General features: G+C 39.6%; 1 protein-coding gene across 1 annotated transcript in view; it reads left to right on the top strand.

Moving 5' to 3' along the window:
- CERS3 (ceramide synthase 3) overlaps nucleotides 1–27,211 on the top strand; it is a 104,346-nt gene that overhangs the window by 57,454 nt on the left and 19,681 nt on the right. The window contains exon 10 of the mRNA XM_044762858.2: nucleotides 8,666–8,819. Coding sequence (XP_044618793.1) covers nucleotides 8,666–8,819 — 154 coding nt within the window. The remainder of the gene's footprint in view (nucleotides 1–8,665; nucleotides 8,820–27,211) is intronic.

Raw genomic sequence — 27,211 nt, 5'->3', positions numbered from 1 at the left:
GACCTCTCTCTTAAAACAACAACATTTATTGATTATTATTATCTCTTATGGTTCTCTGAGGTGACTGGCCTCACCTAGATAGTTTCCACTCATGTAGTTACAGTCAGGTGGTGGTTGGACCATCAGATGGTAGCCAGAGTTGGAATTTTCCTGAAGGCTCTCTCACTCACATGGTTGAGGTAACATATATAAAATCAGCTGATCAATGGTGATTGTTGGTTGAGACCTCAGCTGGACCTGTCAGCTGAAACACCTGCACACGGCCCCTCCATTGGCCTGACCTCCTCACGGCATAGCAGCTGGATTTCAAGGGTGAGCAGCTCAAGAGAGAGAGGCAGATGCTGTATGTCCTTTTATAACCTGCGTTTAGAAGTCACATCATGTCACTTCCAACCTCATTTTCTTCACTGGATCCAGATCACTAAGGCCAGTTTATATTTAAGGGAAGGAAAATTAGCCTCCTTTTCTTGAAGGGAGTAATTTCAAAGAGTTCGTGAATGGATTTTATTTGTTTAAAGATTTTATTCTTTTTCCTTTTTCTCCCCAAAGCCCCCCAGTACATAGTTGTATATTCTTCATTGTGGGTTCTTCTAGTTGTGGCATGTGGGACGCTGCCTCAGCGTGGTTTGATGAGCAGTGCCATGTCCGCGCCCAGGATTCGAACCAAGGAAACACTGGGCTACCTGCAGCGGAGTGCACAAACTTAACCACTCGGCCACAGGGCCAGCCCCCGTGAATGGATTTTAAAAGCACACACCGTGGAAGCTCTCCATCTGAGAAGCTCTCTGAGAAGCTTCTAAGTATTGCTGTTGTGGTTGACTTTTAATTTAGCAATGACGGACATTTGCCTCAGACTTTCCCCTGATGTCTCAAAGTCAACAAGAAGCTTACTCTTGCCCGGTACACAATTGAACATGGTGTTGGAGTTGAGTGAAGTACAGTTGGTGTGTTACTTTCCCACACATCCTCGACTTTAAAAATCCTAGATTTAAAAGCTCATTCTCTTGCCAGCATTTCTGGATTTCAAGGAGAATTAGTTGCATGCATTTGGCATTTTCTTGATCTTGATGTTTCACTGAATTTACCAACCCACTACAGAGGGCAGCCAATACCACTGTTTGCTGTCTTTGGAGAGTTGGATTGCAAATAAACCATTATTAACAGACTTGACTATAAAAATTTTTTGCTGGTAAAAGTTTTTCTGTACTGACGTTGGTCCTTATTGTTCGGAAGATTGAGGAAAACCTCATCAAGCTATTGGAAGACTGGGAGACGGATTTTTCAGTGATTTTTGAAAGAATCAGTTGCAGTGTATTGTTCTAGCTTCAACAGTCTCCCCATCAACTTGGACATGTTACATAGCCATTGCGTGGTGCCAAAGAGGAAAAGTCAGTTCCTTGTTGTTAGCCTGGCCCAGCCATCTGTCTAAAACTTGTAACTCTGCCGACTCACTTTTCAAGGATATTTCACTAGTCCAGTTTTGTTGGGAATTTACTATGGACCAGACAACATGCAGATAATAGATCTATTTCAAGCTGCAGACACGTGAGATCTGCTTTGGGAGGCAGTTTACAATCTACTTGCTCTGTTCTTCCCCACTGCTTTTCTTGCATGTTTTGTGGTGAGATCAAGGGTCGAGTGGGAGAAAGTTGACTGGGGTGGTGCCCATCTGACATTTGTCTGTTCCTGTAACCATGTGTAGAAAATCGATGTAACTAGCTATTGCTGCCACTGACTGAGAATGGATGAATTAAGATCCCTGTGAAGAGCAGTAGGAGAGGAGAAGAGGGGACACAGTTCTACCTAAACCAAAGGAAAGTCATCAGAGGAAAGCAAAAGCGTTTGAGGCTGGTGGAGATACAAGCAAAGTTGAGGGTAATGGACAACTCCAGTTCTTTCTCTCAAGGTTGCCAGAAAATTTTCTCTCCTCATAAGGCCTGGGGCCTTGGTACTGAATAAGTTGAGGGGAGAGCACAAGTCTAATGGTGCTGTGGTCAGTTTCCATGCCCTCCTGGGATGGCGCAATGCCTATTGCACAGCCACCAGAGGAAAGGAGGGGCTTTGTGCAATGCGAGAATGGCTCTGCTGAAACTGGGGCCGCCCCTTTGAGCCACCGCTTGCAGATGCGTATCTCAGAACTAGAGTTTCCAGTTCTACTCCTTATGATGAAGGAGGGAGGAAGAATTCCCCCGCATGTGTTCAATGTCCTGTTCATCAGCGTGCCTTCAGAGGGGCTCCTTCCCTCACACCCATGTGCTTGGCACATCGTTTGCTGCTGATAAATTTATAAGGACAGCTACAACAATCACCTTCTTCAAACCAAAGAATTTTAGAATAAAGGACCTTATTCATAATTTAGTCCAACCCCTTTACTCATTTATTTATGTGGAAATAATTTCAAGTTTACAGGATAATTTCAAGTATATTACTGAGAACTCTTGTATATACCCTTTACCCAGATTGACCAGATAGCATTTCCCCATTTGCATTGTCATTCATTTTTTTCTCTCTCTCAATACACACACACACACACACGTGTACATGTATACGTATATACATATGTTTTTCTGAACCATTTGAAGGTTGCAAACGACATATCCTTTTAGTCCTAAATACTTCTGTGTGTTTCCTAAAAACAAATACTTTTTTTTTACAAAATCCTAATATAGTTATCAATTTCAGGAAATGTAACAATCTATCATCCATATTCCAATTTTGTCAGTTAATCCTAATGCCTTTTATTGCTTTTCCCTTTCACTACTGGATCTGGGCCAGGGTCACATATTGCATTCAGTTGTCATTCACCAGGAACAGCTCCTTAGCCCTCTTTGTCTTGCATGTCATCAAGGTTGTTGAAGTGTGTAGAACCCCCCTATTTATATTTCAGGTGAAGAGTTAAGATACCCAGGATCACACAACCAGTTGTGAAAGAACTAAGACTAGAAACAGGGGATTTGAAATACAAGACAGATATGTTTCAAATTAAATTACTAAATTGGATGATTAGGAGCAGGCATCATTTGCCATCCCTAAGTATTTATTGTTTTCTTCACCTACACAGTCACTTTGACATAAGACATCTCTGAAATAGAAAGTAGGCAATTACTCACCTGTAGAACCAGAATTTGTTATCCCGAAAAGGCTTACTGCTCACACCTACAATTAGCAAGATAAAAAGACCTTTAACTTTCAATTTTCATTAGAAAAATACAACTTTTTGGTGGCTTCGTTATCTAGTCCAGTAAAACCAACTACTATTTATACTAACAATGGGATTTTTTCCAACCATCTAAACTCCAGTGATTGAAGGAGTGAAGAGGGAAGCAAAGCTGGAGACAGGGTAAAGGCGCGGCTTTGCAGTCCACGTGCACAGTAGTAGTGTGTCCATTGGGACAGACTGAAGGCCAGCGGACAGAGCAGAGCAGTTCTGGGAACTGAGGAGTGCAGGAGTCTCTTGGCATTCTGTGTGAAAAGGGAAATTCCATTCAGCCTATAAGATAAGTGTGCAAGTGTTTGTGTGTTCATGCATGTGCTTGCACACATAACAAACGTGTGTTAAGGACAAAGCTGGGAAGGGCAGATGTGTTTATTTTTTTTTCTTCCCGTTCTTCTCTTAGCAAAGGAGAAGAAATTGAGACTGGGAGAGGGGACCATCCTTTAGTGAGGATACTGAGACCCATAGAAAGAGATCCTGAAAATGTTACTGCAGCCCCCCAACCTGCTGTCCCCAGGGCCACAACAGCTACTCCTTTCTGAACTCCTCTCCACTTCTTGGGCCTCCTGTCCCCTCTGTCGTCCCACAGAAAATGTTCAGTCAGCACAGAGTCCCTGCTGCTCCTGAGCCTGCTCCTCATCTCTAAAGCGGCTTCCTCCTCCTCTCCCCTCAGCAGAAATTCTGGCCCGTTCAGCACCACTCTTTCCTGGGTATTGCTCTCACTGTACTGTTGATGTCAGCCCTCTGTTGGGGGCGGAGGGGGGGCAATCGTCATCAGAGTGGTAGTGATAGTAATACTTATAACTACCAGTTTTTGAGTGCTTATTGTATGCTGAACTCTCCATTTGTCAATTCATTTAATCCTCATAACAACCTGATTAGGTGAGTGGTGGTGTTTTCATTTTACAGAAGAAACAAGCCCAGGAGGTTGAGTAACTTGCTGAAGATCACAGGGGAGCCTTGATCCAAATCTAGCGGACTCCAGAGCCCATGTTGTTGACCTCTCCTCTCTACAGTGGCTCAGCTCTCTCTGAAGGCATTTTCATGTCAATGGCAATCTCTTCCATTTCTAGGACTCTACAGTTTGCAAAGCCAGCCGTATGGTTCCCTGGAGCCTCCCAGTCAGAGGGGTGGGGTTAGTGACACCCTGTCCAGGGAATGTGAGGCTCAGAGTCTTCTGCAGGTTATGAGGCAAGACAATAGTGGCCTCAGCTCTGGAATCCGGCTCTGATGTTTCTGGGCAGTCTGTCACTCCCCTTTATAACTGGCAGAGCTTCCCAAAGCTCTTACAATGAAAGCCAAGCCACAAAACTTGACTTGCAGGACCAACATGAGACGGCTCCATTTACCTCTCCCACTTCATCTTATACGACTCTTCCCTGTCAGTCACTTCTCTCCCTTAAGCCACACTGGTCTTCTTTTAGCCCTTGAATTTTCCATAATGCATCATGCCTGAGGGCCTTTGTACATGTAGTTCCCTCTCATCGGAACCTTGTTTTCTGTGTCTTCTCTTCAACTAGAAGGAACAGGGAAATCTTAGTCCAGTAAGAACTTGGCAATATGCCCCTATCCTTTTTTCTTTCTTTGTATGGATCACAAGGAGTAATTGTATGTTTAGGTAATTATTCACATTCTCTGGTAGAATATGTACAGGAGATATTTTTGAGTAGTTCCTTTCTTAATTTTGACATTGCATTTTACAATTGAGAAAATGAACAAAGAAGTGACTCAAGGTTGCATAGAGCCAGGATTTTAAGTGGTAGAGCCAGGATTTTAGGAAAATATGTTTTTAAATAATGGGAGTGAGAAAAGTCTTTTAAAGCATAACATGCAAGTTAGATATAAAAGAAACAATTGATAAATTTGGTTACAAAAATATTTTTAAAATTGATGCCAAAAAACCCATAAACAATGTTGAAAGAATCAGACTTTGTGATGATATTTAACATGATAAAAAATTATGTTGATATCCTTAATATATAAAGAGCACTTATGAGGCAGTGGCAAAAGTAAATACTTTAATAGAAAAATGGACACATACCATGAACAAGCAGTTCACAAAGTATAAATCAAAATAATCAAATAAAATAACCAATTATATATATTAACTTTATAAGAAATAAAAATATAAATATAAATAGTGCAATGTTTTATTTATTTATTTATTTTTGTGAGGAAGATTGGCCCTGAACTAACATCTGTTGCCAATCCTCCTCTTTTTTTTTGCTTGAGGAAGATTAGTCCTGAGCTAACATCCGTGCCAATCTTCCTCCACTTTGTATGTGGGATGCCTTCACAGCATGGCTGACGAGTGGAGTTGATCTGCATGCAGGATCCAAACCCATGAACCCGAGCCACTGAAGTGGAATGTGCAGAACTCTAACCACCTGGCCTTGGGGCCAGCCTCCCAGCAGTGTGATGTTTCAGAGAGAGACTAACAAAATACGATGTTGGTCAAGATCTGAGGATCAGGTGCTCTCATACACTGGGTGCAAGACTGTAAATTGGTACAGTCTTGCTGGAAAGCAGTCTAGTATATTGCTCCAAAATGAAAAATAAGTATACTCTTTGATTCAGGATTTTAGCTATTCTCAGAAAATAATCAAGTGATTCTATCAAAATGTCTTTACAAGTAATTCTCAAAGTGTTCTTTATAATGTAATGAAAATTTGGGAACAAGTTAAATGTCAATAAGGGATAAGGTAAGTAAATTATGATATCTATAAAATGAATTTCTGTGCAGCTATTGGGATGGAATATAGTAGGGGTTGGCCAACTATGGCTCACAGGCCAAATCTAGCCCACTGACTGTTTTTGTTAATAAAGTTTTATTGGCACACAGCCACACCCATCAATTGGTGTATTATCTATGTCTGCTTTCACACTACAATGGCAGAGTGGAGTTGTTGCAATAGAGACTGAATGGTCCAGAGGCCTGAAATATGTACTATCTGTCCCTTTACAAAAAAGCTTGCTGACTCCTGCTATTAGATATGTTCATTGACTTGGAAAGCTCTTTGTAACATAGAGTGAAAAAGGCAGGGTACCAAATCACAGGCATAGTGTGATCCCTGTTGTATAAAATCATGTGGTGATGGGGAAGGGGAAGAAAAAAAGACCTTGAAGAATGTATTTTAGGAGAGATATCTCAAATTATGTTCACCAAAAGGGACTGGATTTCCTGTGAGTTGTGAGATTTTAAGTGATTTTTATTTAACCTCTTTGTATTTTTCTGTGATGCCTAAGTTTCTAAAAAATATTTGCATAAGTAAAATGGATAATGGCCATGATCTTTATTATATAGAGTTCAGAGTTTATGTACTTGTTTTTTGAATGGATAAGAATCTTGAGTGGTAACTCACAAAAGAGGAAATAGAGCTACTAAGCAGACATAGGGACTGTCAGAATGTTGCAAATAATGCAAATTGAAATTATTTTGCTTTTTAAATTAGCAAATTTTAAAGCCACCTGATACTGGTTGGAGGTTCAATGAAATACTTTCATAAATTGCCTGTGTCCATATGAAATACTTTTTCATAGATTGCTTGTGGCCTTGTAAATTGTTGTAATTTTGGAAAATAATTCGGCAAAGTTTTAATAGTGTTTAATATACACCTTGAATTTATGTACTTTTAATGCACACCTTGAAACAATAATCTCATATTTAAGAATATACACTTCTAAAGAAATAACCTTCAATTTGGGGAAGACTATATACTCCAAGTTGTCCAAGCAGTGTAAAATGTTTTTGATTTAAAGCTAAATGGAATTGAACATCAAATCCCACAAGTGCTACTTTTACTACTGTGGCAAAAACCTCTCTAGGACAATACCAAGTTGGTGGGAATGCAAAACAGCTACTCTGGAAAACAGGTTTTCAGTTTCTTATAAAATTAAATATAGGCTTACCATGTGATAACCGGCAGTTCCACCCTATGCCTTTACCCTTGAGAAATGAACACTTATGTTCACACAAAAACCTGTACATAGATATTTATAGCAATTCTATTTATAATTGTCAAAAACTGGAAACAATCCAAATGCTCTTCAGTGAGTGAACAGATAAATGGTGCTACATCTGTACAATGGAATACCACTCAGTAATAAAAAGGAACATGCTCCTGATACCCACAACAACTGGGGTGAATCTCAAAGGCACTGTGCCGAATGAAAAGGCAGTCTCAAAAACTGACCTGCTCTATGATTCCATATACGTGTGCTTCTTGAAAAGACAAAGTTAAAGGGATGGAGAGCAGATAAGTGGTTGCCAAGTGTTAGGCAGGGAGGAGCGTGTGACTGTAAACGGATAGCGCAAGCGGGTTTTTTGGGATGATGGAACTGTTCTGTATCCTAATGGTGGTGGTGGTTACACAAACCTATACATGTATTATAATTCATAGAACTGTAGGAGAAAAGTTTTTCTTATGCTTTGAAAAACCAGTAAAATAAAATTTTATTTTGTAGTTACTTCCAAACAGAATAGACAGAGAAATGGATGTTGCACTGATTGCAGAAAGTGTTCATAACTATTTCATGAAAATTGTACTTTTTTCCTAAAATAGTCAATTTTACTGTATGTTAATTTAAAAAATAAAATTAAAATAAATAGTTTAGCAAAAAACTGGAAGAAAATACACAAAAGTTACAATATTATTTGTTTAAAGTGATGGTATTATAGATAACTTTCTTTTTCTTATTTTCCCAATTTTATATGAATAAATTATTTTTATAATTATAGTAATGTACCTATAAACAAACTTATCCAAAAACTCTAAAATTATAGTAGTGTATGAAATTTGGGAAGGGAGCAGATAGCCTTTCATACTGGAATAGTATCTGAAAGCTCTGTGCATCCTGGGTCCTCAACGGGAGTTCAGATTGTGTCCAGGAGTCTATTTATGAAATTAAGAAAGTATGCAATTCACTTTAGAAAGTGGAAGTGAAGCGGGAGTAATAATGGAATTTTTGCTTCTTTAAAAGCCCATTTGCTCTGGAAAATTTATTTTTGTAGAATTCCCCATTTACCTTTGATGCCAAGTAAATGAAATTGTGTTATAAAGGCAATAACTGGATGTAAACATACTTCATCTCACTTGTTCTGAACATTTCCACCACCTCCTCCTGGGAGGGTGAGTAGGGTTAGCGTATGCTCTCCTGTTTGCAATGAGGAAACTGAGGTACAGAGACATTACAGTATAGGCAGTGTGGCGATAAAAATTCCATTTGCTTTAACTTTTCTCCCAGGAGGCAGACTGTATTTTTGTGTGTGATGTGCCAATAATGACATAAAAGGCAATATTATCATATTGTTTTCTCCTGAGAATTTCTTGAACATCATTAGAAATGAAATAAATGTTGTATACCTTGGGAGAAAAAATTATTTGTTTTCTCAATAGAAATTCACAAGTGCTTTGTCTGTAATGAAATACTCTCCTCTGTTTGGTTTTTCAGGATTTTATATTACACACTGATTCTGCCTCTGCACTACATTGAGCCTTTCTTTGCATACTTCTTCATCAACTTCCAGCTCATAGTCCTGCAAGCTCTTCACTTTTACTGGAGTTACTTCATCCTGAGGATGCTCAAAAGATGTGTGTTCATGAAGGTAAGGGCTGTCTGAGTCTACTACTCTTAACAAGCAGATTTCATTGCCAGATTGAAGGTGAGTCCAGACTGTGGAACATTCTAGTTAATTTATAGTTAACCAGAATTCTTTTTTTTCTTGATTTGATCATTATTGATAAAAATTTCTCTAAAATCTAATTAGATTTTTCATTAAGTGGGTCTCTAAGGTGCTTTCATGAAATTGCTTTTAGTAGAGGACAAGTTATTTTTAAGAAATTTTTATCCAGAAATTGATTGCTACTTTTTAAAGAACGTCCTAATGAGTCTAAATTTGCTCTAGTTTGGGACAACCATATTGGTGATAGTTGAGTAATATTTCAGGGCCTCATGTTTACCTTTGCTGAGCATCCAGTTTGCACACAATATTCTCCCCATGAGCTGAGCTTTCTCCTACTCTCTGAAATCATCATTTGCCTATACTTTTTTCCTGAAAACTTCTTCCCTAAATAATAGCAAATCAATAATACATTTTAGACGGTACAAGGTTTATTTTGTGCTGCTATGAATTCAGTTCTGGGCTTTAATTCCAGAACAGGAGAGGAGACAGCTGCAGAAATGAATAATACAAAATCACCACCTTTGGGTAAACAGCCCACAGTCTAGTGGGGAATACTCACCTACTTGCAACTACCTCTATTGTACAGAACGTCCTGTGCTAAAGAGAGGTCACAGAAACTTGCTGTGGAAGAAAAGATAAAAGAGAAATTAATTGACTCAAGGGGACCAGGGACAGTTTCACTGGGTAGACGGAATTTGATTTGAGCCTTTAAAGCTAGTAAAAAAAATCAGATCACAACCCCTTTGTATGGAAATCATACATCTGAGGGAGTTTTAATTAAAGATCTTTCAATGTGAAGGTTACGGCTGGCCCGTTTTCAGGTGTTACCATCCATGTATAACACAGCGTTATATCATCATCAGAATGAGTGACTTATATGTAACAGGTATGTTGGTAATTTATCTGATAAGGTCATTTTTTTGGTCAATTCTCTGATCAGTTCATTTTCCTACTTTAGTAAATGTGTCTGAAAGATCGTCGAAGAACTGACAAATGAAATGGACATTGCAATAATTGACCTCTGGGTTTTCTGCCATCTCTGAGCTTCTAGATTTGGACAGAGATGCAGGAAATTGGGCTACATTTAGATTAATCTCAAACCAAATCCTAAAAGTTGTTCTGTTTTTTTTTTTAACAAAATTACTGACTTGAGCTCGTTCTCTTCAGAGTAGACCCTCCCTTAAAGTTGGAGTGCCAAGAAAAAAAACTTTCATTGAATGTTTCTTGTTCATTAATATTCTAAACAGTTTTTCTATGATCTCTGCAAAAGTTATTTTATCTCGAAGTCATGAATAAAGTTGAAGGAGCTGAGATAAGGTTAGGAATTTGAGCAGTTAGACGATCTGCACACCCAGGGCTGGAGTGAAGGGAGGCGCTGAACTGAACCTGTCGTGCCTTTGGGTCAAGCCTTCCTGGAGCTCCTAGGAAGAAGCTGTTCATTATCAACTCGTGAGTGACAATAATTACAGGCCTGGAAGGGACCCAGGCAGAATAAAACTTGGAAACCAGAAGATACTCTTGTTTGGTTTCATCATAATTTTTATATTTCTCATCTCTGTTGGGTTGTGCCAGTCCTGATTAAAAACCCAGCAGGTTGGGGAGCTGTGGACAGGAATTCCTGATTTCTCATGCTGTACTTTGGAAAAGCTGTTTCCAATTGCAGTTTGACAGCAGTAGTGGAGGCCCCCGCGGCCCTAATCCTTGCAGTTCGTATGACTTCAGCTGGCTTGCATGTGCACTCTGTTTTCCATAGCAGTGGCAAAGCTGGCTGTGAAATCAGCTTATTCCTCCAAAGCCATAAAGCTTCCTTTTAAAGAATGCTATTTGAAGGCATGGTTGCACTGCAAAGGAGAGGAGAGGGAGAGAAGCAGGAGGTGAAATTCTTAGAGGAACAACTAACAAGTCAGTTTTGAGTTTTCAATTCCATTTAATAAATCTTTAGCATTTAATACACACCTCAGTTGTTCCTAGGGAGACTAATTCTTGCATATTTTAAAAACGGCATTGCAGAAGTTCATAGGCCTCTAAAAATCTCTTTTAAATCTTATTACAGATTGAGCAATTGTCCCTTCAAGTTCTTTATGCCAGGCAGCCCTTTTAATAAGTAATTTTGAATATACAAATAAATAAATAATTTGGGGAAACACACCACCCTGTTTTGGGTAAAAAGTTACAGAATAATGTATGAATCTTTTTGTGGTCTCCATAAATTTGCACTGTAGACTAAAAAGAAGAAAGTGATTATACTTCTTAAAAATAGTAATTTTTATAATATTCACATCTTATGTTCCCTAAGGGTCATCAAATGTATGTGATGAATGAGGACCTTTGCCATTTACTTCTGTTGTCAAATACCTTAAAATAACAATATCAGTATAATTTCAGGACACTAACAGATATGGACCATAGTGAGCAGGCATCTTGCTGCTTGAGAACAAGACTTGGCACTGAAACATAACTGGCTCCTGTGGAATGGGTGATTTTGTGGCAAACTACCAGCCCACACCTCACATTGGGAAGTATAACAGGCTGACGTATTCATCCTGTCATTCTCTTTGCGAACATAAGAAGTGCTTTCAGAGGGAATTAGAAAGAGCATAGCATGCTTTTGTTTAATATTACTTAAGAGAACTTGATCATTCTTAAGCTTTTATTTTCTTCTTTCTAAATATCATACTGGTTCCTAGCCAACTCAAGCATGTCTCTGTAACATCTTAGACTGGTACATAGCCAAGACATGGAGGGAGGGGCTGTAGCATACAGTGTTAAAGCCAGGATGGAGAAACTAGCCCCTTGGCAACCTGCCTCAGCCATCTGCACTCGACAGACAGTATCTCTCAAGTTCACAGAATGACATTTTACATGCACTGAGCTATTGTAGTTAAAGAAAGGAACCCTCTAATAAGCATGAGGAAACTGGGGCCTCAAGCAAATTCACACAATAATTTTATGGCAAAGCCAAGGATAGAACTGGAGTCTCTTAACTTGTAATACTTTAACTTTTATAATTATTCTTTATTCAAATTCAAGGAAGAAAATTATTAACCAGAAAATTAATTTAAAATACTTGTATGGGATAAAAAGTAGTGAGGACATAAACAAATTGAGTAATCAGGATAATAGATTAAAATACAGCACAAGTCCTTTAACTTATTTTTTTAAAAGCATAAGGAAATGTTTTGCAATTATTTAGTAATCCCAAATCACTTCCAGGTAGAGGAGTTAGGGTAATAGCCAAGAGGCCAGGCTCTGTGTGGGTTCAGATCACACTCTCCCACTGACTGGCTGTGCGACCTTGGGCATGTTACTTCTATTCATTGCCCCAGTTTCCTCATCTGTAAATGGAGGTGATGTTATTAGTACCAGCCTTATTTGAGAAAACCCTTAAAACAGTGTCTGGCCATAGTAAGCATGGGATAAATATTAGCTGCCATTATCGTTGTCATTATTACTGTTTACTCAGATTATTTGTGTCAAATCACAGAGAGCCTGTGCATTCCCAGTAGCCTGGCAGCCAGCTCCCCGTCCGGTCGTCTCTTTCTTTCACTTAGACTGTGCTGCAGCTGAGGTCAGATGTCAGAGTCCTTGACTTGCAGCCGAAGGCTCCAGTGACAATTTTCGACGTTGTCTTCTGCCAGTTGACTTTCATGACTCACATTCTAGATGATCCTTTTTGACACGCTCTCTCAGATGTCAGCATGTTAGGGAAGAAATACAGAATCTGTAACATCTGAGAAGCCCCAAGTCTCTGTTGTTAGTAGCTAACAGTGAGTCTGAGTGTTCGGCCCTTTGCTGAACCAGACTTCACAGAAATACCACAAAGACTGACGATTGAAATAGGCTAGTATAGAAATGCTATAAGTTTATATTTCCATATTTCTGAATATTTATACAGATTAACTAGTTTAACAATCTACACAAGAAACAACAGAATTTGTGACCTTGTAATGATAACACAAATAACTGTGCAAAGTTGCTTGGCTTGAAGAATTTCAAGTTGGAATATTCTTCAACACTATACATTCAGCCCAGCCTCAAAACGGAGAATCCTATAGAATTTTAGAACTAGAAGAGACCACTAAATGTCTACCAGGACACCATGATCCTCTCCTCAAAGCGCTACTGTTATGTTGCAGTTTACCCCTCACTTTCACATAAAATTGTGATCTCTATTTTGTAGAGGAAGAGAGTAAAGGTGAGTGAGAAGGCATATGACGTGCCCCAGCTCACGCAGGAGTGGGGATTCACGCCCGTGAAGCCTGAGCATTTAGAGCCCATGTTGCTAATGCTGTGCCCTTCTGCCTCCCTAGTCATTCTCTACTGTGAACATGTGTCCTCTGAATATGAGAAATACATATTTCATATGTGTGTGTGTTTATATGTGTTTCTCTATGTGGACACATACACACGTATATTTAGCATGGCTTATCCTCAGTTCTCACAAACTTCATCATCTTATCATTGACTTTGCTCAGTTGTCTTAGTTATCATTACTGTGCAAGTCATCAATGAATTCCAGCTCTTCATGGTGGGCAGTCTTTAGAAAATCTCATTAAGGATATTACCACGAGGGGATTTTCTGGCTTAAAGCAATTACAAACCTGAGTTTTTATAAACCCGAAAGGGTAGACTTGTTTAAAGAAGTCCAGGTAGAATATGCTACCATCTGCATGGCTCTAAGATAACAAAAGAAAGAAAATGTGTCATGAGGGAGAGGCAGGGCCCACAAGTAAACTGGCCTCTTCACAGCTCTCTGCCCCCAACAGAATTCCTGTTGCTTTGCCCTCAACTGGGAGGCCTCCGTAATAGACCCATAGGCACAACAAGGGCACTGAGATGAATGCTTGGGAGAAGACCCAACTTCACACTCACAATTTGAGATGGAAGCAGCACAGAACTTGAAGGAGGAGTTCACCTGCCCAATGGGGAAACGGAGGCTCAGAGGGAGAAAGGGGCTTCCTAAGCCTGTGTGAATCAGGACTAGACCCCACAGTGACCTTTTTAGTTGAATATCTCTTTTCTACACCAAGACAACATTGTCCAGGCATTTTCTTATACTGGAATGTTCAATATCTTTTTCCAACCTATTTGGATATTCTTCTCTTGTTTTTTTCTAAAATATTTCTTCTTTCTGTTAGGATAGTCATTGTGATTGCACACATCCAGATGCTGCAACACTCCTGCTGCTGCTGACGACAACAGCATATCTTTTCAGCTCTTAATTCCAGGCAAATTGACCTCTGATGGAGAAAGGTTATATCAGGATTTTTAAATACGTAAAACAAGATTTTGTTTCAGTTTTCCTTAATACACCCTGTTTCTTTGGAACTAGGCACAGAAAGCAGCTGAATGTGGATCATTACCTCTAGGAGATTTCAGCTGTTAGGTGTCTGTTTAAAAATGGCAAATCTGACTTCCCTGCAATTGCCCATGAATTGTGTAATTATCCAATGATTTTCCATACTTAATTTATCACATATTAGCTCCCTTTGTGCATACTCTTAAATTTCTTGTTTTACATGTTTTCTAGCAATGGTTTCTAAGATACTAGTTCTTTGGAGATATTGGACCACTCAAGTCCTTTGATCCATAGGAAGTCAACCAAAGCCATTGTAAAATGCAGGAACTTGTTCAAATGAGAGCTATCCAATGAAAGCATTTTTGAGGATAGCAGTGTGTTCTCAAATCCTGCCTTTCTTTCTTCTGTCTCAAAAGTCGACCCTGATGTTCCCCTGAGCCATTGATCATATCTTGCTGAAGCTGAAAAGCAGAGTAAGGGATGGGAGGTCTAAGTAAAAAGAGAGATAAAAGAAACTCTGATACCTCTTGTACTCATGATTTTAAAAATCATTTCATGAAAATGGAATGAAGTTTATTTATATATTCCTGAAAGAAACAGATATTCTTTATTTTATTAGTAGAGAAACAGACACACACCCACACACATACATAAATGTATACACAGATGTCTTATATGGAACTTGAGTTTCTATTTCTGCATCAGCCTAGACAAGGGGACAAGCACAATCCATGGCTTGTTAACAAATCTGCACATTTAGACCAGTATATGAAAGTTTTATTAATGGGCTATTTGGCCATAGAGATTGGTACAAGCAGGTGTGGGGGGAGAGTGTCCCTGTTAATCTCCCACAATTTTCTGTGGCTATGCCCCTCCTGTGGCCACCTCCTCACTCTGACTACATAAGTCTCAGAGTAGAGCTTTATGTAACACGAAAGAAACCTTATTCCTGAAAACTAATTCAGTTATAGATATGGGTAAAATAAATTAGTTTTTAAAACATTTTCATTTTGATTTATCATGTGGGCTTTAGTGCCTGAATGATTTACGATGCAGATGGCGTTATTCGTGTTCTGTTTTGGGAACAGCAAGTATGTCATTGTGGAACTCTAGACTCTCAATGGGGCTAATTTTCTGCAAATGGTGTCTTCTTGCCACATGTAACAGACTCAGGAAATCCTAAAGAGAGCAGCGCTGGGCACGCATACTCTCTGCCTGGCTCCGCAGCCCATTCTGAATGCGTGCCCTGAGATTTGTCCTTTCAGTCAGGCCTCAGCCTCAAGGTTGCTCCAAGCAACTTGAGTCCTGTATGTATGCTTCTGTAATATTTTTGATGTAAACCAGGAAAACTTGGTCATGTCTTTCAAAGGAATGGGATTGGGTATTCTCACTCATTTGGCTGGGTTGAGACCACTGACCCAGTCTCTCAAGCTCTCCATTGAGGCCTGACCACAACTGAGTCATGGGCTAAGGTCAGAGCTGGTCCTACACAGTAGTCACAAGGGGTAACTACTTATATCATGATTTGATAGAAGCCTCTAAATCTACCTGCACACCCAAAAATCTCCTTTACCCACTCATATGGGTGCAAGATGGTATGAAGAATGTGAAGACAGTGCAGCCTCTGGGAAGGCTCCAGGATTTGGCTGTCCAGAAAAAGAGAGTAAGGGGGGAGGGTAAAACTCAGTGAAGGCGTAGAGGAGACCTGAAGCCAACTTTGCCCACTTTCTGTAGTCATTGTTTCTTCCTCATATCAGTTGCAAGTATTTGTGTGTGTGTGTGTGTGTGTGCATAAGCAGGAGGATTTCAGGGGTGCTCTGGGGTTCTGCACCTGTGAGGGAGTGAAGGGAGCTGGCCCAGGCAGAGGGAGAAGTTGAACTGTAATGCAATTGCAACAAAGGCCTCAGTCAACCCTACAGAGAGCTCTAGAGTTGGGTGGGCCTTCAGAGATGTCCCACTTGAGGCAAAGGGACTGGACCTCTGTACCTAGACATTAACCTGTCGCTGAATGTAGGCTGCCCTCTGGAGAGGGAGCATAACTCTGGGCAAGGCAGCTCCCTTCAGCCAAGGATAACACAGAGAGGGACACAGCTGTGAGCCTCCCGCAGCTGGAGGGTTAGAGCTGCAGTCCTGAAGGGGCTTCTGGGCTGTGCACCAGTGTCCACCTGGCCCCATCTCTGCCTGCCCTACCGCAAACCTAACACGAGTCTCCACGAAGAGGACTGCGTTTACCCTCCGTAGTGAAGCACTAGGAATCAGACAGCGTGGGTTCCCAAACACTTAGCAGCAAGGCCTTGGAGAAATCCTTTATTGTTTTACCCTCTGTTTTCTCATTGGAGTTGATAACTGCTCTACCTTCCTTACGGGGTTATGGTAAGGATAAAATACCAAGGTATAAGTGAAACTACTCTCTAAACCGTGAGGCGTGGAGAAATCTGTGGTGCTACAAACCATAGAACTAGACACTCCATGTTTCTGAATCAATCTCAATTCCAGTAGTTTTGTCCTATTCTCCCCTCACTCCCAAGATGCTTGTTTCTCTCATGCTGTCAGTCTTTGAGCTGTGGAAAATAAGGAATTGAGCCCTAGCCCACCCAGGAGGTGCTGAAAGACTTTGCTGAGGCGTCTGGTGAGAAAACGTGCCACTTAGAGCTTTCTGGAGTGGGAAGGAGTGGGTGGGCTGTGGCTGCTGAGCTCCTGGACGCTGCCCTGTGGTGGGTTTGCAATCACGCCGGGCCTTGCCAAGAGGTTTCAGAAGGGTGTTGGGAGCGGAGCACTGGAGATCTGCTGATTCTGAATGCTTCATCTGCTTGCTCTCAGTCGCCAGTGGAGAAGGCAGCGCCCCAGCCCCCAGCCTCCACAGGAGGTCCTAGCAGTCAGGCTCACGTCTCCTCCCTCTGAGTGATGTGAATTCTGGAGGCATCTGTGAAATCAAGAGGCCTGCCTCTGTCTCAGGGTTTCTTAGCAGTGGCACTACTAACATTTTGGATTGGACAGTTCTTTGTTGTGGGGGCTGTCCTATGCATTGCAGGATGTTTAGTAGCACCCCTGCCTCTACTCACCAGGTGCTAGTAGCACTTTCACTCATAGTTGTGACAACCAAAAATGTCTCCAGATGTTGCCATATGTTCCCTGGGGGAAATAATCACCCTGGTTGAGAATCACTCCCTATCTGTACATATGTCCATTTCCTTCTCTGTGGAGGTAAATCATGCATTCTTCACCAAGCACAGAAAGAGCATTGTTTATAGATGTTTCAAAGGCTTCGTTTTGTCGCTGTATGTATTTATTTAGTCCTGTCCTTTGTGTTATTGTTGTTATGCATTTTAATTATATATTAATATATATTTATATATGAAAATATACATTTGCATGTAAATGTTAATTATATATTATAAACACTGTATTATATTGCTTTTTTTTTTTGCTTTAAACATTCAGTTATTTTCCAATGTGATAAAAAAGTTAATGTCTTTTGTATCTCCCTACATATTTACCATTTCTGGTTTTCTTCATTCCTTTGTGTAAATACAAGAATCCATCAGGTATCATTTTTTTTCTGTCCTTTTTCCTTCATGAAGACACTCATTTCTTGTAGTGCAGGTCTGCTGGTGATTAATTCTCTCAGCTTTTTATCTGTTTTGGTCTGAAAAAGTCTTTTTTTTTTCTTTCACTTAAAACAATTATTTTTGCTGGGTTTAGGATACCAGGGGATTTTTCTTTTCTTTTTTCTTTTGTTCACTACTTTAAGGACGTTGCTCCATTGTCTTCTGGCTTGCATACTTTCTGGTGAGAGATCTATTATCTCTTCTCTTTGCTACTCTAAATAATAGTTTTTTCTTCTGGCTGCTTTTGAGATTTTTCTCTAGCACTGGTTTTCAGCAATTTGATTATAATGTGTCTTTATGTGCTTTCCTTTATGTTTATTCTGTTTGGAGTTTGTCAAGCTTTGTAAATCTGAGTTTATTGTTTTCATCAAATTAAGATTTCAACGAATTTTTTAAAATTTCTTCTGTGGTCCCTTCTCTGCCGTCTACTCCTGGGACTTCAATTACCATTTCATTGCCTACAAGTCATTGATGTTTTATTCATTTTCAGTCTTTTTATTTCTCCTCTATGCTTCATTTTGAATAATTTCTATTTCTATGTCTTCAAGATTTTTGATCTTTTCTTTTGTAGTGTCTAATCAGTAGTTAACCTCATCTACTGTATTTTTTTATTTCAGATATTGTATTTTTCATCTCAATAGATTACATTCTTGTCTTTTTTATATCTTCCATTTGTCTCATTATGTTCATGTTTTTCTCTACCTCCTTAAATATATGGGGCATATTTATAATAGCTATTTTAAACATCTTTCTCTGCTAACTCCATCATCTCTGATATTCCTGAATTTGTTTCTATTAATTGAATTTTCTCTGGTTATGTGCCATATTTTCCAACTTCTTTGCAAACCTGGTAATTTTTGATTTGATGTCAGACATTTTGAATTTTACATTCTTGGATGCTAGATTTTGTTGTATTCCTTTAAATAGTGTATTTGTATGTGTTACAAATAGTGCATTTTGTTTTGTATGCAATTAAGTTGCTTGTAATAAGTTTGATCCTTTCAAGTCCTGCTTTTAAGCTTTGTTAAGATGAGATCAGATGGTGAACTTTTAGTCTATGGCTATTAATTGGAGTCCTTCTTAGTAATCTCCTTGCTGCCCATATACTAAGTTCTTTCTATTCTGGCTGGTGAGAAGACAGCAAATTGCCAACCCAGTATGAGCTCCAGGGGTTGTTTTGCCAGCTCCTTTCTGGTGGTTCTTTGCCTGGCTTCAGGTAGTTTCCTCCCACACATGCACAGGTCAGTACTCAGCCAAAGACTGAAGGGGACCCCACTGCAGATCTCTGGAGCGCTCTCTCTGTGTACCTTCCTTCTCTCCAGCATTCTACCCCACAAATTCTAGCTTCCTTGGCTTTAGTGAACTCCAATCTCTATTCCTTCAACTCATTGGCACCACTGGTCTCTGTTTGGGTTCTTTGCTGTGCTTCAGCTTGGAGACTTCCTCTAGGCAGTGAGCTGGGGCAGTCGAAGGGCTCCCCCACTTCATTTCTCTTTTCTGAGAAATCACAGTCCTGAGCTGCTTATTAAACAGTGTTTAAAAACTATTATTTCATGCATTTTACACAGTTTTCTAGTTGTTTAGCACGCTAGGATAATCTAGTCCCTGTTTTTCCATCATGACCAGAAGCGGAAGTCACAGTATTTTGCTTTCTAAATAATGATAGTTAATATACTTCCTGAGACAGACTGTTTCATTTTTCAAACAAGTATAACTGTTAGGTAGTTCCTTCTTTGTTCCTGATTTTTCCCTCTAGGCCAGTGCTGTCCAATTAAAATATAATGTGAACTACAAATATAATTTTAAGTTATCTAGTAATGTCATTTAAAGAATAATAAGAAACATGTGAAATTAATCTTAATAATATATTTAACAGTATAAGCAAAATATCATTTCAATTTTTCCTGATGTATATTTTGCCTAGTAGGTATTTTAATCAGGGGAGGATTATAGTTATATTTAAGACTAATATAGTGATTTAGCAATCAAAGTAAAAAATTGTTAATGAGACATTTTTCATACTAAGTCCTTGAAATCCAGTGTAGATTTTACACTGAGAACATATCTCAATTTGGACTCACCACGTTTTGAGTGCTCAAAAGGCACATGTGGTGAGTGGCTACCACACTGGTTATTGTAGGTCCTGGCTCTAGAGTAACAATTCTACTTCTCTTCTGCTGCATATGGGCAGGTAGTGGGATATATTCCCATGTGTGTTCTGTTCCCATGGGATCCCTCATGTTATACTCAGTTATAATATGCTGGCTGTACCCACTGCCCTTTCCACTCAATAAAGCTTCTCAGCTTGTGAGCAAGGGAGGATGACACTATCCTAGGGATAGCTGCTCTTTTTTTTTCTTCTTAAGCCAACCATTGCCTTGTTTCTTTTTCTTTTCTGCAGAATTCTTCATTTTCTTCTCTTATTTCCTTCATCTTCATTGCTCATCTCCAAGTATCACCTCTTCTCTATATGCCTGATTCTCTCCCACAAGCTCTGCTTCTCTGAGGCTGACACTTCCTGTCTCACACTTTGGAACTCCTTCTCTTTAATAAGGGCTATGAACTACCAGGTCTCAGCCTGTGCATTTATGATTTCCCTTTCCTTTCAAGGGGTGATTTTTCTATGCTGCTTCTAAGTCCTATACTCCCACCCTGCTCATTTTTCTAACTTCCCTTTCCCCACTTCCCCAGCCACAAGCTAGAGGGCTGTTGGAGCTCATTGGAATTTGTATATTCTTTCTTCTTCTTATAAATAATTTGGACAGTGTTCACACTTTCCCAGGAAAATTAAAGGCATGTGTCCATGTTAATTCTATAATTATTTTGAGATAGTGAGGGGGAAATTTGGAATTAGGCTACCATTGTTCTTCAAAGCCAAAAGTCCTCAAGTAAATCATTTGCAAACTTAGGTGCTTAAAGTGTTTTAATAACAGACTTCTTACCACATTCCTCGAAAGTGGTCTTATCAAATCTCAGTTGTGGAGGACTGTGCAGAGTGGCATGGAACCACATGGTACCACTTAGATACCAACATTATGCCTTACCACCGCTTTCTGGCTCTATTTCTGCAGGCTAAACATTTCCAGTTCTTTCAACCATACCTTGTAAGGTATGCTGTTGAATCTTTTCTCCTGATCACTCTCTTGTTTCATTTGATCCAGAGTCTCCTTTGAATAAACACAGATTTCTAGATAAGGTCTGCCTAATACAAAATCAGGCAGGTCTGATGTCTCCTTTTGTGAAAACTCTGCTTCCAATGATACAGTCAAGTTTTGTATTGAGTTGCTGGTAGTCACATTATTCTGTTAATTCATATTGAGCTTGAAATTGATTAAAGCCTCTGTGTCTTTTTCACATGGGCCAAGCCACAATTCTTCCATTTGGGGATTGTCTGGTGATGGTGGTGATTTTTGTTGAAAGTTACATTCCTTCTTGTTAAACTCCATTTTGCTTGATCAGCTTACCATTTGAGCCTTTTGTTTAAGAATGGGGAAGCCTGACATTTGGTGACAGGTGCATAAAAATTCCTGAGGACCTTTTGTCTAAAAGGCCTATTAAAAGAATTCAGGAATGTTCTATGTAAGCCAGCTCATGAAAACGTCATGATTATTTTGCCTGGTATATATTTTAATCAAGGGAGGATTGCAATCATATTTAAGGCTAACACAGAATAAGGTATACCGCTTGCACCCAGAAAAAGATCTCCCAGAAGTCCCACATTTTATTTCCGATCACCTTGTTACATACTGGCTGTGTTGACTAAAATGGACTAGAATGGCCTGTAGAGCTTTAAAAGGAAAATACTCATGGCCAGGTCCTAACTCAGACCAATTAACTCAGAATCTATGGGGACAGGACCCAGACTTTAGAATTTTTTTTTTTTACTATTTTTTTAATTTTAATTTTTGTTTTTATAGCAGTAACATTGGATTCTAACATTATATAACTTTCAGATGTACATCATAATATACTTCAAATTCTGTGTAGATTACATCATGTTCACCACCCAAAGACTAATTATAATCCATCACCACACATATGTGCCTAATCACCCCTTTCCTCCTCTCCTCTCCCCCCTTCCCCTCTGGTAACCATCAGTCCAATCTCTTTTGCTATGTCTTTGTTTGTTTTTGTTTTTATGTTCTACTTATGAGTGAGATCATATGGTATTTGACTTTCTCCCTCTGACTTATTTCACTTAGCATGATACCCTCAAGGTCCACGCATGTTGTCACAAATGGCTGGATTTCATCCTTTCTTATGGCTGAGTAGTATTCCATTGTGTATATATACCACATCTTCTTTATCCATTCGTCCCTTGACGGGCACCTAGGTTGCTTCCAAGTCTTGGCTATTGTGTATAATGCTGCAATGACCATAGGGGTGCATGTATCTTTATGCGTTTGTGTTTTCAAGTTCTTCGGATAAATACCCAGCAAGAGAATATCTGGATCATATGGTAGATCTATTCTTAATTTCCTGAGGATATTCCGTACTGTTTTCCATAGTGGCTGTACCAGTTTACACTCCCACCAGCCATGTACAAAGGTTCCCTTCTCCCCACATCCTCTCCAACATCTGTTGTTTCCTGTCTTGTTAATTATATCCATTCTGATTTGAATGAGGTGATATCTCATTGTAGTTTTGATTTGCATTTCCCTGATAGTTAATGATGCTGAACATGTTTTCATGTACCTGTTGGCCATCTGTATATCTTCTTTGGAGAAATCTCTGTTCAGATCTTTTGCCCATTTTTCAATTGGATTGTTGGTTTTTTGGTTGTTGAGACGTATGAATTCTTTGTATATTTTGGATATTAACCCCTTATCTGATATATGGTTTGTGAATATCTTCTCCCAATTGTTAGGTTATCTTTTCATTTTGTTGATGGTCTCCTTTGCTGTGCAGAAGCTTTTTAGTTTGATGTAGTCCCATTTGTTTAATTTTTCTTTTGTTTCCCTTGCCTGGTCAGACGTGGTACTTGAAAATATGCTGCTAAGACCGATGTCAAAGAGCGTGCTGCCTATGTTTTCTTCTAGAAGTTTCATGGTTTCGGGTCTTACATTCAAGTCTTTAATCCACTTTGAGTTGATTTTTGTGCACGGTGTAAGATGATGGTCCACTTTCATTCTTTTGCATGTGGCTGTCCAGTTTTCCCAACACCATTTATGGAAGAGACTCTCCTTTCTCCATTATATCCTCTTGGCTCCCTTGTTGAAAATTAGCTGTCCATAGATGTGTGGGTTTATTTCTGGGCTCTCGATTCTGTTCCATTGATCCTTGTGTCTGTTTCTGTGCCAGTACCATGCTGTTTTGGTTACCATAGCTTTGTAGAATATTTTGAAATCAGGGAGTGTGATACCTCCAGCTTTGTTCTTTTTCCTCAGGATTCCTTTGGCTATTTGGGGTCTTTTATTGTTCCAGACTTTGGAATTTTTAACAGTCCTCTTCTTCCCCCAGCTTAAGTGATTCACTCGGCCTCTCGGGTTGAAAGCCACTAGATTAGGTGGAGAAGACCAGCTGTGTGTGCGTGTCCTCTCCACAACTAGACAAGCGTACGTGGATCTCTGCTTTCTAAAAAGGAGAGATAGCTGTACTCTTCCCCATGTTTGTAGAGTTTGTTGAAGTGACCACAACAAATACTCCCATCTTGCAGATTTTGACAAGAGCAGTAGACTTCCATGTTACATAGGTGTTCTATGCTAAAAACATCCTTATAAATGAAAATTCAGACTGTTGAAACAAGCACTTAGATATTCTTTGTAGAAATCAGAATTCTTTAAATAGGACAATTATCTGGAAAATTAAAACCACGACTTATTTTACAAAATGAGTTAACTAATTATTTTAAAACAACTGTCTATTATAGAAATGAGATATATTTGTAACTTTATATTGCCTTTCTGGACTGAAAAGACTCATGACATACAGAGATTAAGGAAATCAAAATTATATGAAATCATGGAGTTTTAAAACTTGAAAGACCCTTAGGTGACCCTCTGCTTCAACTTCTTCTTTTTATGGAGAGCAGTAAGCTAGAGAGGGTCTGTGGCCTAACAAACCACCCGCTAAGCACAGCCCCTGAGAGCTGGTCAGAAGTGCGACATCCCAGGCCCCATGGAGACCTTCTGAAGGAGAGGCTGTGTTCTATCAAGAACCCTAGGTGACTCAGAGGCACATTAAAGGTTGAGGAGCACTGGTCTAGAATTCATGTTCCACATTACTAAAAGGAAATGTCCGTGTGTAGCCAGGTTTCATAGAATCCAATTTAAATTTAATGCAACTCCTTTGAGGAGGAAAAAAAAGGAAAAACTCAGTTGTTTTTTTCTGTGACCTTGTCAGCTTGGATAATAAGAACTAATATAACAAAAAGGAATGTATTTTGATAGTAGTTCAGAAAATTGAACTTTTTGACTGAATGCACTTCTTTTTTCGTACAGTTAAAGCTAAAAGTTTGCTTTCAAAACAGCATAAAATGCTTATTATATTGTTCTTTGTTTCATTGCCAGCTGTGGATTTAGATGTGGAGCCATTCAGAAAACAGTGGGACGTTATGAGTCATTCATGACCTCCTGGGCTTTTGACATTATTGTAAAACCACAGATTTCCAAGCACAGAGTTTAGTTAAGGCATTTCAAAAACACAGCTCTGCAATTTTATTGAAGCTGTGGTTGCAGATGTCATTCCTAGAGGTGTATGGAAGTGCTGTGGCGCAGATTATTCATTTATTGGAAATGAACATTTTATCCTATTAGCATTGGTGTATGTTTTCCTCCTTGTCAAAGTTTATTTTGTTTGGTAATCCTTGCAATAATTTTTGAAGAATACAGAACAGGGTCAGATACTTACCTTCACTACTTGACAAATCATGATTAATTGAGAAAGATATAGATATAGATATATATTCTGGAATCTTAAATACAAGAAAAAATTACACAAAAAATAAAGCCCAAAGTGTAGACATCAGAGTTTGACTCTAAATTTGTTGTACTCACTTGGTTTTTTTGTGGAGATAAAAGTGGTAAGTTTGGTATTAATTGCGTGATGCTGGTTGTGTTACACACACAGTGCAATGCAGGGAGACGGCTGTAGATAGGAATATGTTCTCATAAAATACGCAGGATGGTGAGGGGTTTTGATGCTGTCATATGCGCAGCGACGGAAGGAAATGGGAATTTGTAGCTTGAAGAAAAGTTAATTATTTTTAAATGTTTGAAAAATTGATCAATATTTGAAGGAAGTACACACACTCCCTTTGGACAAGGAGGCAGATTTTAGCACCATATGAAAAAGGAAGCAGGTAATGAATTACTTGAGATGTTCAGGCAGGACTATGTACATCTTTTTTTCGAGTTATTAAAAAGGGCATACCAGCATCAAATAGAAACTAGATTAGATGAGCTTAAAAGCCCCTTCCAAACCTGGAGGCCTTTGGGCAGTGTTCTTTCTTAAGTAATACTCCCTCTATATATTGAATGTTGCCATTCCAATCCAAGCCACTGGCATTTCTCCCCTGGACTGTGACCACAGCCTCCTAAGTATTTCACCTATGACGACTCTGGACTCCCTCCAACCAATTCTGTGCAGCAATGGGGAACCCTGTTACATATAAACCAGCTCCCGAGAACAGACACCTTGTCTGTTTTGGTCACTGATATGCTCCCAACTCCTCGAACAGTGCTACACAGTGCTTTTGAATTGGATTTAGAAGTAAATTTGAACTTCTGACCATGACCTCTGAAATCCATAATCTGATCCATGCTTGTTCCCTGACCTCATCTTAGGTCATGCTCCATCTTTCTTACCGTGTTTTAGCCACACTGGCCTTTCTGATCCCTGAACATGCCAACATTTTTCCCATCTCAGGGCCTTTGCACATACTATTTCTTCTTAAAATGCCCTTTACCCTATTGTTTCCCAACCACTCCTACTTTATCTCCAGGTTATATCCTTTGAGTTCCATTTCCTTAACAGGGCCTTCCTGGCATCACCCCCATCTGAGTGAGATCCCTGATTTACATATCATGTTTTTCTACTTCATAACACTTATAAATATGAACTTATATATTTATTGTTATGTATTTGATCCCTGAGGGTTTGGATCTTTCAATAGATTATAAGTTAGTTGAAGACAGAGACTGTTATACTCCTGATATCTTACACAGACACAGAAGCTCAAGAAATATTTTTGAATCAGTGATTCTCAACCTGGGCGATTTTGCCCCCGAGGGACATTTGACAATTTCTGGTTGTCACAACTGGTTTCTAGTGGACAGAGACTGAGCATACTTACTGCTAAACCTCCTAGAATGGGCAGAATAGTCCCCACACACAGAATTCTCTGGCCACAATGTCAGCAGTGCCCAAGCTGAGACTCCTGGGATGAATGGGTGAGCTCCACTTCTGCTTGATTCCTCTCCATGGTTGGTGTTGTCCCCAAATTATTCCTTGCTTTCCCATCTGTTAGTGTCATCCCTTCCAGAGAGAAGTTAGGTTTATGCAGGAGCAGTCACACTAGTTTTTGAGAAGCCAAGCTTTCCATAGTTAACTGGTTAGCATTTCTTCAGATGTAAATATTGTCAGTTTAAAATTACTCAAATGATAATCAGAAATGATTGCCAGCCATTTCCTTTTTAAATAAGGCAACTGCATTTGGAAAGTTCTGATGGATTGAGAGCATGAGACTGTAGCTAATTGTTCAGTTGTAACCGAGAGAAGATGATGACTTTTGTAGCACTCTGCACTACGACCTTCAGTTCCTCCGTCAGTATGTACAGTTGTGTTGGGAAGGGCACACCAGGTGAGGTTGGGTTGACCATGCTGAGCAGTCATTGTTCGTTCATTCTAATTCGCTAGTGATTGTTTCTCCCTCATCATTTTTTCACCTCTTGACCTTGTTGAATGTTGGGTCTAAGCCAGCAGAACTGTTCATATCCTAGAGGCAGCACTTCTCACCTCCTGCCTTGTACACACGCCTTTATCTCCCCGGGAATCAGATTCCAAGTTTGACTATACAGCTTCTCATCTCTAGTTCAAGCCATCCTCCATGTGAGCAAATCTGCCAAGGTTACTACTTGTTAAACATTTCGTCCAGCTCTATAGTCAGTCTAGGACAGTGCTTCCCAGCCTTTATCACCTCAGGGCCCCGGAGAAATGGATATTTGTGCAGCACACTCAAGTAAACTGACGTGGCAAAGCAGGAGGAGACTAGGGCTGTGGGAGCTGCCCCACAGGCCTAGGGGATCAATATCTCAGCATATCTTTCCACCTCTTCCTGGCACGTCAGTTGGGAAACTCAGGTATAGAAGAGCCTCATGTAATGGCATCTCAGTTCTGGGCCAGTAGGTGATAATGTCATGTATTTCCTTTGAAAGCGGGCTGGCGGATTGGAGTTGTCTAAGAACAAA

Source organism: Equus asinus, chromosome 2, assembly GCF_041296235.1.
Source record: "Equus asinus isolate D_3611 breed Donkey chromosome 2, EquAss-T2T_v2, whole genome shotgun sequence".
NCBI lineage: Eukaryota > Metazoa > Chordata > Mammalia > Perissodactyla > Equidae > Equus > Equus asinus.
This window is presented reverse-complemented; position numbering and strand designations above follow the sequence as displayed.